Genomic DNA, 17,743 nt, shown 5'->3' with positions numbered 1-17,743 from the left:
ACGGCACTTTGATGCGATGTCTTTGCATTTAAAAAGTTGTTGCAAAAGGACTTTGTACTAAAGAGAAAGCCATCATTATGTTTAGTTTAACCTATTGCAGCGATAAAAGTTGTCGCAATAGGTTTACAATTTTTGAAAAAAAAAATATAATGCATCTTACAAGTTTGGGGCATGTTTAAGAAATTGGGAATGTTGTTTATATGTTATAGCTTGTGTGTTATGACCCAATAATGGATTCTTTATTGAGGATTTCTAAGAATTTTTGTATGAATATACATTACTTATATGTTATAACTTGTGTGTTATAGCTATGTCTTATATGTTATAGCTTGTGTGTGTGACATTGCATGAATAATTTTAGACTCGTTTGGAAATTAGTATACACTTAGGTGTTCACTAATTCTTGAATTGTTTAGTGTGGATAGTTTGAGATTATATTATCTATATTGCACATTTTCATTACTCTTTTTTTCACATTAAGGATGGAAAGTTCAGTGTCTTCTTCATTTGTTCTTTAGGTATATTGTTCGTAGGGTGACAATCCCTCTCTGCGATCATGTATACTTGGAGAACTATGGCGAGGTGCTGCCGAAATTTCTACTGGCATGGAGAGTACAAGAGTGAAGAAACTTGTGCAATATGAATAATATAATCTCGAATAGGATAGGACCAACTACATTTATCTAAAGAACATGGGGAATTGAATTGGAACATGTCACGCATGTGAAATTAGTTGTCATGATACTAATCCATAGGTTTTTTTAGAAATTGAAAAAAGTTGGATACATCTTGGTGATAGATTTGGAAAAGACTACATTTTGTATGCATGTGGAGTGAAAAATTTTATTGATGTTGCTCGAGCCTCTGCCGATAGTCGAGGTTACATAAAGTGTCCATGTCAAGGGTACAAAAATCTGTAAGTTATAGGTTTGGATAAACTAGAAAGTTATATATTTGTGAATGGTATCAATTTGGGATATACTCAATGGGTGTTACATGGTGAGCCATATGAACAATCTGCTGATATTTCGTTCAATGATGGTATTGAAATAAGGCACCTGGATGACAATGATGAGTGGGATGAGATGGTGGAAATGTTGGATGACATTAGAGCTGGGATGTTTATGGATGAAATTGATGATGATGCCTCAAGTGGCCGAGGGATTGAGTCAAAGAATTTCTCTAGAATGTGGAAAGATGCAAACTGTGAGTTTTATCCTGGCTGTACAAAACACAGCAAAATGTTGTTTATTGTGCGGTTACTTCATATTAAGTCTTTGTGTGGGATGTCAATGAAAGCAATCAACATGGTATTGGACTTATTTAATAAGGTGCTCCATGAAGGTTCTGCAGTGCCAAAGAATTTTTATGAAGTGAAACAATTGAGAAATGGATTAGGGTTTAAGTACAAGTCAATACATGCATGTAGGAATGATTGTGTATTATTTTGGAAGGAGAATAAGGAAAAATAGTCTTGTCCTGTATATGGAGAGTCGAGGTGGAAGGGTAAGAAAAATGTTCCGATGGAAGTTTTGCGTTATTTTCCGCTCAAACCAAGATTGCAAAGGCTATATATGTGTAGCAAACAAACTCAAGATATGAGGTGGCATAAGGAGAAACAAGTTAAGGATGACAAATATATGAGGCACCCAACTGACTCAATTGCGTGGCAATGTTTTGATAATAAATACCCAGATTTTGGCAACGAAGCTCGTAACATGCGTCTACGACTGACAATGGATAGACTCAATCTGTTTGGTAATATGAGTACAACTTACAGCATGTGGTCTATAGTGTTGATTCCATATAATCTTTCACCATGGAAGTGCATGAAGTCGCCAAACTTTCTGTTAACTTTGCTTATCTCGGGTCCAAGATCACCTGAGATTGATATTGATATATTCATGCAGCCATTAATTGAAGAGTTGAAAGATCTATAGGAAAATGGCATTCGAACTTTTGATGCATACACGTCGACATCTTTTCATATACATGTTGCAGCATTATGGATGATAAATGATTTCTAGCATATGGCAATCTTTTGGGTTGAAGTACTGAAAGAAAGTTGGCATATCCCACGTATAATAAGGAAACATTCGTAGAAGATGTGTTTCATGGGCTATCGACGGTATTTGTCAACAAATTATGAATGGTGAAGGGAAGACACTAAATTTGATGGTAGAGTGGAGGACAGAATTGCACCAAAGGAGTTGTCTAGGGATGAGATAGTGGAACTAGGGGTGTAACCGATCCAGTTCGGTCTAGTTTTGGACAAAATTTAGGACCAAACCGGTATGTATCAATTTTGTATTTTCTAAACCAATTATTCACCAGTTACCCTCCTAAACCAATACCTCCGATTTTATCGATTTTCGATCCTGTCTGGTCCCATTTTTTATTTTTTTTTAAAACGTAAATTTGTCATTAAAAATCCATTTATAAAAAAAAATTGCTTTAAAAAATCTGTTTTATACTTTTATTCCAAAATCTATTACTATTACAAAAATCTGCTTTAGTATAAAAAATTTGCTTTAAAAAAAATCTAATTTACTAAAATCTACTTTATTAAAAACTGCTTTGCAAAAATCTGTTTTACTAAAAAAATTTTGCTACAAGCCTATAAATATAACTACTAAAAAATTGGGAAAAAAATCTCCTATGGAATAAAATATATATAGTATAACATATATTATACTATATACTATAATATAAGTATAATAATAATATAAGAGTAATAATTAAAAATAATAATAAGATAAGTATTATAAAATAAGTATTATATAAATATAAGTATTATATAGTGTAATATAACTATAAAATAAAGTCTAATACACTAATGTATTTATCAAAATTATAATAGTAACTATACACTATCACACATATATGATATATTATACTTTTTTTTTTGATAAAGGATCTCATTCCATTAATAAAATGGACATACAACTTTGACTTAAAAAGTCAGATACAATCGTTAATAGCACCTCAGCACACTTTCGTGGCTGACATGGTCTAGCCCAGACGACAAAACTCTAAAGACCGAGGTCTAAGAGATTCATCGTACACATCTCTGTCCCCGACAGAGTAAACAAACCCCATACCCCGACTACACGAGGTAGGGTACACCAATCCCATACACCGCCAAAGTGGAGATGGGGACATACCACCAGTTCGGACCACGGTCCGCGGGGACTAAATTTTTGATTTATTTTTTTTTTTTTTTTTTTTTATATGTAAAACAGAACACAAGAAAAAACATTGAAACACAACTAAAACCAACAGCAGAAGAAAAGCTCCGAACGGCTGCGGAGGCGCGTGCAGAACACGCGCCACCCTGGGAGAAAACCGTCGACTGATCTTGGAAGTTCCGGGCTCACAGACCCCAGCGGCGCCGCGCGTCGCGACGGTAGAGGGCCTCTCGACGTCGCGAGAAGGCCACTCGCCGAACGCCTACGAGTTTGTTGGCCGCGCGTGCGAGCAACTCGCCACTCCGGATGGCATCGCCTTCGGTAGACTTGAAGATCGGCGACTGGGCAACACCAAGGGGAGGCTCGTGCTGATCTATTGTCGCCGGAAAGACCATATCCGGTGTTCCCCCTTATTAAGCCTACAAAACAAAAAACACAAAAACGGAGCTGCTGTGGCACAGAGCAGACGGAAGAGGGAGAGGTGGGGCGAGGGGGAAGGAGCCGAAGCTCCCACCCCCTCGAGAGAGACGGGTTCGAGGCGCTGAGGGAGGTGGCGGGTTCGGGAGAGACGAGAGAAGTTCAGAGACGAGGGATTTCTTTTTGGAAGCGGGTTTGAATTGGCGTATAATATAATATGATATATTATACTAGTACTACATATTATACTATTAACCAATAGTATATAGTAATACCATTGGTATAGACTATACCGTATAGTACTATATCAATATGTAAGTGATAAAACTATATTAAATAATAGTAATACTATTATTACTAATATATACTATTATGCTAATAAGTAATATCATAGTATCATACTATACTAATATCATAGTATTAATACTAACATATAAGTTAACTATATTATGCTATGTTGTAGCTTGACAATTAAAAAAGAAACCTAGAGAGAGAATCTCCACCTTCTCTCTAAAAAGAAACCTCCCCAAGCTTCAACGAGCCTGTGTTTTCTTTTCTTTTTTTTTCCAGTTTTTAGTTTGTGTTTTGTTCTCTTTTTTGTGTTTTTTAGGTCTAATAAAGGAGGTGATCCATTCTCAACAATTTTTTTCACCTATGTTCTCCATCACAACCCCACAAATCCTCTGGGTTTGGAAGTGTTGTCTGATGCATTTTGTTCGAAGTTGTTTTTTTGGATGGGCTTATTGGGTTTGGAGCGATGGTGCTTGTTCGTTGCACGTTTGGCCATGATGGCCATGGTCTGTGCGATGGATGCCGGTGCTCGTGATGGATGCAACCTGCTAGAGTCGCCTGGTGGTCGCGATGGTCATCGATGGGTGGAAGCCAGTGTTGCAGCCTGTTGGAGCTACTTGGGTGGCCGTGACGGTCATCAATGGGTGGCTATGCAATGGCAATCGGAAGGCCGTGCGATGGTTAGGCTCGTGATGAGTGTCGCCTGGTGCGATGGTCATCGACTGGAGGTGTTCGTGAGGAAGGAGTAAAACAGTAAAGAGAGGGGTCACGGGTACAGTAGGAGAAAGAAAGAAAAAAAAAAAAGAGAGACAGACAGAGAAGAGGGGGGGGGGAATTGAAAGGTCAGGTTGAAGGTCGAGAATGGACGCAGCTGGGGCAATAGCTGGTCGAGAGGGGCAGGCGTTGTTACGGCTAGTGTTGTGCGGTGGAGCTCATGTGTAAGAGGGTCTTCTGCGTAGTGGAGGCTGGTGTCTGTGCGAGCTCGGTGCGCGTGTCGTCTGGGCTCGAGAAGTCAATGCTTGCGGTGGGCGGCGATAACAAAGAGGGGGACGGGCTAGGGAGAGAGAAGAGGTAGGAAGGAGAAGAAGATAGTAAAAGGAAAAGAATAAAAGAATAAAGATAGTAGAAGGGGGTAGTGGGCAGAGAATGAGATGTAGCCCTAGTTCCTCTTAATAGTTTTTAATATGTTTTTGTACTTTTGTTTTTAGTAAAAATAAAAAAAGAAATAGTCTATTGGATTTGGTGTCCATAGCACTAGTGCTACTCTTCCTTGGAAGAGTGGCCGCTTAGTTCTGCTTTTACAAATCGCTCTTCTCTATTATGAGAGAAGAATTTGTGTGTGGGGGTGCCCCTGATTAGATGCGTAGTTTGACTTGTAGTTCAGGTTTTTCCTATATTGATAAGTCACAGTTGTAACTTTGGTTTATTTGAATGAAATGAAGTCTATTTCTAAAAAAAAAAAAAATACTATTTATGCTATAACTCTTATAATATATTAATATATACTAATACTATATATTATGTTCAGAATTTATTAGGCCATAAAATGTAATTAATATTATAAGATATGTTTTTTATATTAATAACATATGATCAAACAAATTACTAATGTAAATATTTAGGATTAACATTTTATATTATAAATTATAATATGAAATTATATATATAATTATATATATTATATATAAAAATTTCATATACAATTATATATTATATATAAAACTTATATATAAAAAATATTTAGTATAATATATAAAATTAATTTATATATATTTTTTCCAACCAGCTCGGTCTGGTCCCAAAAATTGTGAAACCGAAACTGGACAGGGTCCTGCCGGTTTTCATTATATCGGAACCGGTTCAAAATCGGTCCAACCGGTCCGGTCCGGATCAGTTTCTTGGTTTAAATTTACACCCCTAAGTGGAGCAATTAATAGAACTTGGAGCGAACAATTTTGACAAAGGTCGGGGGAAGAACAAGAGAAAATGAGGAACAATGAAATTGAATTGGACAAAGCGAAGTATTTTTTTTTACTTGCCATATTGGTTGTCATGCATGTTGCGGCATAATTTGAATGTAATGCATATAGAGAATAATATTTATGATAATATATTGGGAACATTGATGAGCGTTAACAAAACGACAAAGGGCACGATTAAGACGATGAAAGATCTTAAAAGAATGAGAATTAAACTTAATCTTCATTTGCAGGTGGAAGGCAATATTAGGGTGGTTATGCTGCATGCATGTTTTATGATAACAATGAATGAGAGAATTGACTTTTGCAAATGGTTGCAAAGTGTGAAGTTTCCTGACAATTATGCTTCAAATCTTGGTAAATGCGTGAGCTTTGATGAATTGATCGAACATTAAGAAATATTCGTTCGATCGAAACATAATAAGTTCGAATGTTTATGGAATATATACGTTACGTTCGAACGTGTTTATTAACCATCCAAACGTTTAATCTTTGACGTTCGAACAATTGTCCAATAATGTGCGAAGACAAAATTCAATCGTCATATCACAAACGTTCAAACATGTGGTGTAAAAATCAAACATACGAATGAAAAATATCAAATGTTAGATATTTATTGTTTGAATGTTAATCGGTCAGGTTAACATTCGAACGTTATTTGATATGTTCAAACGTATTTTCTATGACGGAATTTGACTGTCATAAAATTTCTTCACGTTTGAACGTTGTATCTTATGATAAATTTTCAATTATTGCAAAAAAAACTTTTAGTGACAGTCGTATAATAAACCATCACAAAATACGATCGTACAATAAACTGTCACCAAAACATTTATGTGTTGGCTTTATTTTTTGTGACGGTTTCTTCAATCACAATGAAATCTGTTATAGTAGTATTAATTTACCTACAGTTTCGTTAATTCACAACTCCGCCCGTATCTTGTGAATGCAAGTTTGCGTGCTACCTTATGATCTATTACATTATTTTGCATGAACACTAATTAAGATTATATACATATATATATATATATATATACACACACATATATTATTCCCTTGGAATTCATATTGCAGTACCTTTTTAAATATTGGCATGCATGCATGATCAAGTTTTGTCCTCACTTGTTATCTGTCAACTATACAATAACGCCATTCTTTTTGTTTTTTTACAGATAGATATGTATGGCTTGAAGCCATCGAGGGCATGAATGTGTGTAGAACCAGCGAAGCCACGTGAGCAGTCACACATCGAAGAAGGTATAGTACTTAGAATGGCCCCCACTCATGATATCTGTCTGCCCACCTGTGCATGAGTGACTGCCAGCTGCGCCTTCTCCTGGCCACCACCACTTTTCTTCTTCCCTATTATACCCTCATGCATATCCCTCCACCAATATATTCAGGAAACTGAGAAAAATACCTGTAAAAGTACCCATGCATGTTACAGCTTACATTGTTTATATATGTTTGTTCAAACTATCCAACTGGAGGATAGAGAATGTCATTTAAAGGAGACGGCAGTGGGGGAGGAGAGGATGAAGAAATGGGTTTTCTTGGTAATATAATTGCAAGCAGGGGGGTATTTTAGTGGAAAGTGCGTCTATATGTTTATGCATGCCTGTCGTGTCTTTGACATTCATGTGCCTTAATTTGGAGTAGACAGTTGGGTGGAACAGATGCATTGAGCTGGACTTCAACTGGTGACCACCTTTGCCACGATAGAGACAGAGAGATTAGTTTTGAACCAAGAAATTAGAGAGATATATATTCTTCTTTGCCTGCATCTGGTTTCTCTGCACCCTAGCTATCCACACTTAATTTGTATGGCTTTTCTCAATTTCTTTAGCGATTTCTTGTTCATTAACCTTAACTTTTTGCCTGTTTTGAAACCCTTATTAAGCTTGTTGTGTGTTTGTGTGTGTTTATATTTGATCTTGCTTGGTTTCGATCTTCTCTTTTTAGGGCCAGCAAAAGCTATCTGGTTGAATATTATAGAAACGAAATGGGTTACTGGAATGAAAAAGTTCTTCCAAAGATCAAGAAGGTTTTCGACAAGACTAGTACTGGTACCAAGAAGGCTGCTGCTTCTGAGGCATGCAAGTCGTTCGACGAGTCTAAGGTATATATATATATGTATGTATGTATGTAATTGCTTACTGCTTTGAAATTTATTGCTTCTTTTATTCCGAAGATAATAGAAACCATAAACTTTTTGATATACTCATGCAGGCATATATGATGAATAATTGTAGAACAAAACAACAACAAAAAAATTCTGACATTCTTTTGATATATATATCTATGTTTGGTTTTAGGAGCAAATCAATAAGGAGTTTGAAGAGAAGAGGACTGAGCTTCAACCTAAAGTCCTCCAGATATATGAGGCTTCTTCAGCAGAAATCAAGGTCAGATTATACCCAGCGAAGATTGAGGCAATAACAGAACATATATATATATATATATATATATATAAGTTAAAAATGAAATAAGAGATGAATGAAAATATAAAGAGTAAAACTAAATAAATCATGTTTTCAACTGCAACAGACTTTTATCAAGGAACCTAAGGAGGCAGGATTGAAGAAGAACTCTGTTGTGGTTCAAAAGTTCCTAGAAGAACTCGTGAAAATCGGTACGTATATTATATATGATCATTTTTATTTCCATTATTTTAAGAACAAAGGATAATCTCCCTAGCTAAATTATGTTCAACACATTACATGCATGTACAGAATTTCCAGGATCAAAACAAGTATCTGAAGCATCTTCAAAGTTTGAGCCAGCTTTGGTTCCAGGACCAGTTCTCTTTGTCTTTGAAAAGGTATCAACATTCATAGTCACAGAAGAGAAAGTTGATGAGCCACCTCCAGCAGCAGCTACGACAACTGAAGAAGCAGGTGGCAATAAAGAAAAGGAGACGATCTTAGTTGTGGAAGAAGAGAAGAAAGAAGAAAAGAAGGAAGAGGAAGAGAAGAAAGATCAGGAGGTGGAGAAAATAGAAGAAGAGAAGATAGAATTGGCAGTGGAGGAGGCTGAAAAAGAAGAAGCAGCACCAGCTACAACCGAGCCTGCCAAGGTGAAGGAAGCTGCAGAGCCGCCAAAGCCTTGACAAACTCAAGTACAGGAACTTGCCTAAGAGTGATGTCTGTGAGAACTTCTTTTATAAAACCAAACTGCAATTTCCATCCTTAATTTGCTTTTAATATCTATGGGATTTGTTTTTATGGATTGATTTCACAATTAATGATTTGATTCTTTGATTTAAGTGTATATTTTTTTGTGGATTTATTTGAATCATTTACAATATAATTAAACATAACAAATAGATAATGAGAGGACGATCAATAAAAGGATATTAACAAATAACAATCCTCTTTTACAAATTAATGGATTAAAAATTGCTATATTTATTTGGATTTAATTCTCACTCCGTGTGTATAACAAAATTCATGGATTTGAAACTGGAAAATAATTTATACAATCTTAGAATAGGAAAAATTTAGGACTCAAGTGAAAAATCAGTTTTCTCACGATAGATTCTACTTTTTTTAAAGGGATTAATGTACGAATCTTACACATCTTAAAATTATATTTAATATTAATTTTTTGAAAATTTTAAAATTATGAACCCTAAGTGAGAGTAAAAGATATTTAAAGTGGTCTCGTAATATTTATTATAGTCAGTAACGATTTTGAAAATGTGTCAGTAGATTCTGCAAGATACTATTTATATATATATTTTTCTTTTACTTAATTAAGTATTAAAACTCGACCAAAACTGAACAGAATTTGGATAGAAAGTTATATAAGGTAATTAATATATTATAGCTTTGTTTATCACTCCGATCTCAATTAATCTGACTTGTACGCATTAGATTAAAAATAAAATAAAAAATAAAAAAGGGTTTTGTTTTTAGAAATGATGACTTTTATGCATCAGAAAATTATAATTTTCCCTACATCCAAGCATGAATAATTGACCCTCTCCTTGGTTGTGTAAGGAAAAAAACAAAAACTGTAGAGTTGGTTTCAAGGATGTGGACAGTATAGCCAGCCTGCCATCCTCCACCAAAAGAGTTTCCAGACACCAAGTAATCAACGATTTGAAACTCATATATATATATATATATATATAATATATATATATGTCATATTCATACATGCATGGTTTTAACACATGTCAACATGTCATTTAATTATCAAAGCAGAGAATATATATTTAACCTATCTTGGCCGCATTCAGTAATATTTTACAGTAGTAATTATAAAGTAAATGTTAGGAGAGAAGATCCTTCTCAATGTGTGTGTATATACACATACAAACATACATGCATATACATGTTAGAAATAATTTATTTATTAGAGTCCCAATATGAAATAAAGAGCAAAAGCATTTATCTCAAGCGACAAGTGGATTGATTGCAATTGTTCAACAAACTTTAGTAGCCTTTCATTCATCTAAATTCATTTGCCGCTAATTCCACAAGAAATTGGAAAAATATTCTGCTTCCTCTATAGTCTCTCAAGCATTACACGTACTGCCCTAGCTACTGCAATTAATGCTTCCCGGCCAAGCTCTACTACATCCACTGGTGACTAGGCCTACAACCCTGGCTATGTCTGGGCCCGACCTGACCTAGCCCACTTCTCAGGATAATACAAACCGAACCGACCCGACCCGAGTCGGGCCAACCCGTTTCTTCTCAAAGTCTGAAGCAACGATTCGTGACTATCAAACTGATCCTGATCTTCAACTCCAACCTGCTCGAAAAGCATCACACTTCAACTCCAACCCACTCGAAAGCAAAATCTCCATAACCAATATCTAAGTCCAAAAAGGCAAAAACCCATGATCCTCTTCCGTTTCTTCCAAGCCAACTGGTTCACCAGCTGCAAGCCTACAACAGTCCCTCGAGAACAACTTCCCTTGTGCCTCTTTCACCACCAACCTCTCCACCCTTCAGGCCTCGTACCTGATCGAACCCTCCAGCGGCAACGTCTCTGACTGCACCGCATACCCCTCGATTTACATGATTGCGTTCGCCATTCTGTAAGCTCAATTTTACGTCCTCGAGCTCCAAAAGTATCGGCGAAAGGTAATCTTGGACCCTTGGTTGTCTTGATTGCTTGTAGTGTCGGGACTTTGCTCCTGATTGGTGGGGGTAGGGTTGTGCAGAAAAGAAGAAGAATAAGACGAAGAAGAATCATGTGAAAGAAAAGAAATAGTCAGATCGTTTCGACATTTACGGGTTTGACCCACAAACTAGTTCAAACCGTGTTTTTCAAGCAAGTTTGGTTTGATTTATTGGGCGGTTTGGGTTCTACACTTTTCTTCACAGCCCTATTGGTGACACTTCTCCCCTTGAAGCATCACCTTCTTCACTCTCCTCTACTGTTCCCTTCTCTAATTGCTTAGATCCTCCAACTTCACTTTGGTCTCCTCCTAGACACAATGGTTACTTGATGCTCACCTTCATATTGTTGTGGATCTTCCTGAGGAGCCCAAGAGTGTTTGCATCGCTCTAAATCATGACAGATCGTACCAGGGAATGTGTGGCGAAATCCATGCCCTACAAGACAACCATACCTAGACTCTTGTCCCTCATGAAGCTCACATGGGTATCATTAGTTGCAAGTGTGTCTTTAAGACTAAATTAAATGGTGACTGTACACTTGGCTGCCTTAAAGCTAGCCTAGTCACTAAGGGCTTTATCCAAGTTGGTGGAGTAAATTATGCTGACATATTCTCACCAGTCATCAAACCTGGCACCATTTAGATTATCCTCAACCTCACTCTAATCAACCATTAGAGTGAAGTTGCACTAATGATCATTGGGCATTGGACATCATGATGTCCAAAACCAAAGGCCTCACTAGTGATGCCTTTTTCCATGACCACAACCATTTTCATGGTACTTTTAGGACACTACAATATCTTACCCTTACACACTCTAAACTCTCCAATAGTGTTGGCTTTGTTCCCCAATTTATATATTCACCAATTGTAGCTCACTAAAAAATATTGAAACATATTCTTCAATACTTACACAACATTGTTGACCTTGGTTTATATTTTGGCACTGTTTACACGGCACATCACCTTACTTTGTTGTATAGCTTCTCATATATGCAAAGACAATGTGTATCTTTTTTATAGATATTATAAGACATATCTTTCATTCTTCATCATGAGATGGCATTTCTCGTAACTCTTTATGGTGATCAGAGAGAGGTTACTATCTGCAAATTTTATTTCTCCACATCCAACTCATCGAACTACTCTCCATCTTCTCCCTCATCTACTGAATACCTATACCCCGTGGCTCAAGATGTAACTAATTATTTCTCTTTATGTCTCACCTCCACCAACTTCCTACTTTGGAAGACACAGAGGCTCAATATCTTGGAGAGCTATGATCTCCAAGGCTTCATTAAAGGATAAATCAAATATTCACCATATCTTCTAGTGGATAACATATCTATTAACCCCATAAATGTCTAGTGGTGTAAGACAATCCACATTTTCAAAGGCTAGATCACTGCCACACTCTCAGAAGACGTAGTCAATATTGTTGTCAATCTCAATATTGCCGTTGATGTTTGGAACGCTCTACTACATGCTTTCACCCATGACTCATCCAATCACAGCCTTGCTTTTAAGCAACAGCTCACCTCCGTCACCCAAGGTTCAGACACCTAGTCAATGTACTTTCTTCATTTTAATTGATTCAACCACTCCTTACAAACTGACAACATATCCTAGGCCTTGGCTGCCATGACCATTCACGACTCTAAGTGGTTCCCAGACTAGCTACTATTGATCATGTCACAAGAAATTCAGGTAACCTTCATGCACTTAAACCTTATCATAGTTTAGAAAGTCTTATGGCTCGTAATGGTGTGCTTTATCGATCACACATATTGGTAACACTTCTATTGGTTTCGGTACCTCTTCCATTCCAAGAAATGATGTTCTTGTAATTCCATACCATTACAAAGGACTTACTCTCTATTAGTAAATTTACTATTGACTATCTACTCACTATTAAATATAATGGGGATGGTTTTGTAATAAAGGACAGGGCAACTCAGATAATAATGGCGAGGGGTTGTAGAAGAGGTTTGTTATATGCTTTTAATGAAGCTCTAATTGCTTGTTTTTCTCACACATTTCACAAAGTCAGTTTTGCTTGTTGGCATCACCTTCTAGGGCACCCAAATTAGCAAGTTCTGTAGCATCTACATTCAAATAAACATATTTCTTTTGATATTTTAAAATCTACTTCTTCATCTATACGTGTCAATTGTCAAATGTCAAATGGGAAAATCATGTAGCTATATTTTTGCCTAAAGACAACAAAATAACCAGTTATTTTCATAAAGTACATTGTGACTATGGGGACCAGCTCTTGTTGCTTCTTGTGATAAATATAGATTGTATTCCATCTTTGTTGATGAATACATAAATTTCACCTGGTCTTTTCCCATGTGGCATAAGTTTGAATTGACTTCATACTTTGCGGTGTTTTCCACTATGTTGAATGCCAATTTAATGCTAAAATTTGTGTGGCTCAAGCTGATGAAGGTCCTCATGAGTTCATATCCTATTTGCAATCTAAAGGGATCCATCATTAATTGGCATATCATAAAACACCAAAGCAAAATGGAAAACCCGAACATAAGCAATGGAACATCACTGAACTTGGCCTCACTATGATCTTTCATGCTCACCTTCCTTCATGGTTTTCGATTCACTACTTTTCTATTGTTGTGTTTTTAATTAATAGATTACCATCCAAAGATCTTCACATGCAGTCTCTTTTCTTCGTTTGTATAGAAGACAATTTGATTACTCCAATCTACGTGTGTTGGGATCATGTTCCTTCCCTTTCCTTGGTGACTACTGGGTGCATATACTGGAGCCAAAGTCCTTACATTGTGTATTTCTGGGCTATACCACCAAGCATAAGGGCCACCCACTGGTCAAGTTTACAGTTCGCTGCATACGGTCTTCAAAGAATATGTTATCGCTTATTGTGAAGCTCACGACCCTCCGCTTGTGATTTGGCGATTTACCGCAACATTTGGACAAGTAATACCGAGTTGCACACCCCTTACATTCATGACTGTTATAATCATGCTCCTAGCATGTTACTAATGATATGATGCAATTGCAGCGGAAAGTAAATGGCTAGTTGAAATATATAAATATTATATATCAATACTAGAAGAGTTTTCTGAACTCCTAAAGTATGGCAGCAAATGCCATCCATAAGTCACCAAAATTAAAACCATAGTATCATAAATTACTACATACCCCAAATTGTTTCAACCAAATAAAAGCACTCACCCCATTGTGGTAAAGCCGAAACACAGTAAACAGATAAACAAGGGGTCAGTAAATGGGTTAATCCCTCCTTACTCCTTCGGATGTGTTTGGTCATCTTGCTCATAGACACCTTCATCAAACTAATCTGCAAAATTTGTGGTTCTGGAAAATCAGCATCGTAGTGGGACTACTACGGCGAGATTTTTAAATCTCAGTAAGTTAGTTTTATAGCAAGTCTTATGAATGTATGCATTGATAATTATCACATAAGTAATAGATGCATGAATTATGTAAGTTTTCAAAGGATAAAGTCCTCCAGATTCCTCATCTTTGAATGTCAAAAGCCTTATTGTTCATATCAACTATATGCCACGACCTCCCCTAAATATTCATACGCACATCATGATTCCCTTTCCTAGACCTACGGGTAACGTCTGCCAGAGTGACTTTATCTCAAGAATTAGTTAAGGCTTTGCGTAATCGTCCTTTACCTTAAGCCTTTTAACCCAAGATCGTTACGCTCTCATGCCCAGCATCAATCTAGAAGATATCACTTCATTCTTAAGCACTCTAAAGTGGTTAGACGAGTTTCACTAGGATAATGTCCAATCCCATCCCAACTTGGAATTGTGAATCAACCCATACACTCTTCTTTTGAAAACAATGTGATCTTACAAGAATTAAAGGTTATTATGTGCAATACATAAATGTATAATTTACATAACTATTGTAGGAAGTATACAACACGAAAGTTGAACAATTTGCATAACTTACAATCGTAGATCACGCATTCGTAAGTATCATCATGGAAAAACTTACCTGAAGTTGCTAACATCACTAAAACATGTTTGGCTTGTTGTCTACAAAAGAGCATGGTTTAGTTAACCTATAGTGTTGATAGTTTATTATTAAAGAGCGATCACACACAAGTTTGACGTTGATTAAGATGTTTGACTTTGCAAATTAGGCCCTTAGTGAAGTTTGAAATTACACTAATACCCCACGGTGTTTAACCTAACACCAATCAACTTCTGCCCTTTTTATTTCTATTTCCATTTCTTTGATACAAAACAAGTTCTATTATCAAATCCATCAACACAACTTTTTGTTGAAACATAACCAAGCATTCCACATTTCTAAACACATTTCTTACAATGGTTCTTATATCATACTTCAAGTGAACCGATATCTAAGGCCATAAAACATAAGAAACATACATTACTCTTGATATTACTCCAACTGAGTCCATATAACAATATCATAATCAAAAGACTCAACCTTTTCACGAATAGGAATCTTAGACCATACTTTAAATCTCAATTCAAATTCACATCAACCATAAACATCATAAAAGTATCCTTTTCCTTCATGAGTTCTTATCAAAACCAAGTATCCAAAACTTAGTTCAAAATTAGATCTTTTACCCTCAAAACCATTTTTCCTTTAGTTATCAAAACAAAAACTCATACACCCGAAAAATTTGACATTAATAACTTCATATTCGACCATCAAAACTCATCATCAAGTACACTCTTGATTAGCCATTAAAACATGAAGCAAAAAAAGAACATGAGAGAATAGGCTCATTCCTTGAAGGCTAAAACCAAGACTCCCAAGTCTAGGTTGTTAGAGAAAGGTGTGAGTTTTTTGGCATGATGGTGTTTTGAGTGTGTTTGTGTAGGTGGGCTCTAGAGATTGAGAGAAAATGTTTGATGGAAATGATTTTGTGAGTGGGCGAGTAAGGGAGAGATAGCTTGAGAGAAAATTGAGGAGAGAATGGAATGTGCCCAGTGAGCAAGAGAGAGTTTGAGAGGGCTCTAAGGTTTCTTGAATGGCTTGTGGTTGGTCTTAGGGTTGGCATTCATCCTCATGTACATCTGTATGGCGGATTAAGAGAATTTGAGGCAACAAAAACTAAACAAATGAGGCTGTTGTGTGAGTGGGACACCCGGCCAAAGCAGAAAGTCCTTTTGTGGTTGTTAGTCCCTTTTGGTCCTCCATTCCTTAGTGTAAGACATGTGTCCTAAAGCATCTTGTGCTTGACCAAGAGTGGTTTGAGGTTGAGTTTGTGGGTGGTTAGGTCTAGGTATGGTTACTATTCATGCTGAAGTGGAGGGTGACATGGCAAGGCCATGATGAGGTGGCATAATCTTGATGAGGTGGCGACTTCCCATTAGTCCATGTGGATGCCATATGTCAAGCATCCAAGTGATGAGTTGAAAACTCTTAAGGAGGTGGGTCTTAGACATTTCTACTAGAGGTGTTTTATGGTCGCTACATGGCACTCTAGGATTAGACATATAGGCATTATGTTTTTTTTTTCATAGTTAGAGTCTTAAATGTTAAATCCATTCTTCCCTCAAGCCTAAGAGATCTCAAGTGGAAGTTATGAATTTCTTTATGTTGAAGTGGTTACTAAATGGAAGTGTTCTTCTAGAGTGTTCTTCTAGAGTTTTTTCTTTGCGATTCTCACACGTACGTTTCACCAACACAACTATATGGTTAAGATGTTGTTACTTTGTGCTCATTTACCGACTGTGAATCATTTTCTCATCCTAATGATGCTTCCTCCACTGCTCTTCCACCTTCCACTCATGATCCCCTTATTTCATTAAGCACACCTAAGCGTCTGGAGTCTCTGTCACCTACATTGAGCTTGCCAGGCTTACACCTAATGACCGTACCTTGATCCCTTGCATGAACACAAGTCTTACAGGTTCTATCCCTTCAAATCACGTTGTTTCTCCACCTTCAAAAGTCCTCACTCTACATCATATGCTCACTTGGGCCAAGGATGGCATTCGCAAGCCAAACCCCAAGGTACTAGAATTTGCATGTTGCACATGTCTCTCATGATGTCCCTTTCATCCCACACACTATTATCTTTGCTAAACAATATCGAAGATGGCTTACAGCTATGAAAGAGAAATTAGAAGCTCTGGGCAGCAATGATGCACAAACCTTAGTTCCTCATCAACCTCACATGAATGTGATCAGCTCCAATTGGGTTTACAAAGTTAAACTCAAAGCCGACGTCTCCCTTGAGCAACTCAAATCAAAGCTCGCTTGGTTGCCAAGCAGTTTAACCAAGTTGATGGCCTTGATTTCTCTAAGGCTCTCTCTCTGCTAACCTACAAGCATTCGATTTGTTTTCATCGTTGCCATCGTTAAAGTTTGGGAGATTCGTCAACTCGATGTTAATGTGTTTCTTAATTAATTCCTTAAAACTTCTGACTATATGAAGTAGTGTTTGGGCCACATTGACTCCCGCCATCCTAACCATGTCTGCAAACTCGGTTGTGCCCTCAACATCCTCAAACAAGCTCCACGAGCTTGTTGTGATTTACTCAGTGTGTTCCTTCTACAACTCAATTTTTATTGTAGAGCCTCTTATCCAAGTCTCTTCATCGGTAACTCTATTTATGGCATTCTTATACAAATTCATTCAGCTCAGTCCTTTTTCTGGACAATGTGGCTTTAGTAGGAAAGAATATAACATATTTTTCTTTGTTAATCATCTGCCCTGATATCCACATATT

The 17,743-nt window shown here is 36.8% G+C and overlaps 1 protein-coding gene across 1 annotated transcript; it reads left to right on the top strand.

The window, feature by feature from the left end:
• The first annotated feature begins 7,494 nt into the window (after positions 1–7,494).
• LOC108986417 (plasma membrane-associated cation-binding protein 1-like) lies at positions 7,495–9,140 on the top strand. Its single transcript, XM_018959029.2, has 5 exons — positions 7,495–7,696; positions 7,838–7,994; positions 8,191–8,280; positions 8,423–8,507; positions 8,608–9,140. The coding sequence occupies exons 2-5, from the start codon at positions 7,878–7,880 to the stop codon at positions 8,982–8,984; spliced, it is 669 nt and encodes a 222-aa protein (XP_018814574.1). The 5' UTR covers positions 7,495–7,696; positions 7,838–7,877; the 3' UTR covers positions 8,985–9,140.
• The last annotated feature ends 8,603 nt before the right edge of the window (positions 9,141–17,743 follow it).

Source organism: Juglans regia, chromosome 4, assembly GCF_001411555.2.
Source record: "Juglans regia cultivar Chandler chromosome 4, Walnut 2.0, whole genome shotgun sequence".
NCBI classification, from domain to species: Eukaryota; Viridiplantae; Streptophyta; class Magnoliopsida; order Fagales; family Juglandaceae; genus Juglans; species Juglans regia.
The sequence above is the reverse complement of the archived record's forward strand: the minus strand, read 5'-3'. Positions and strand labels throughout refer to the sequence as shown.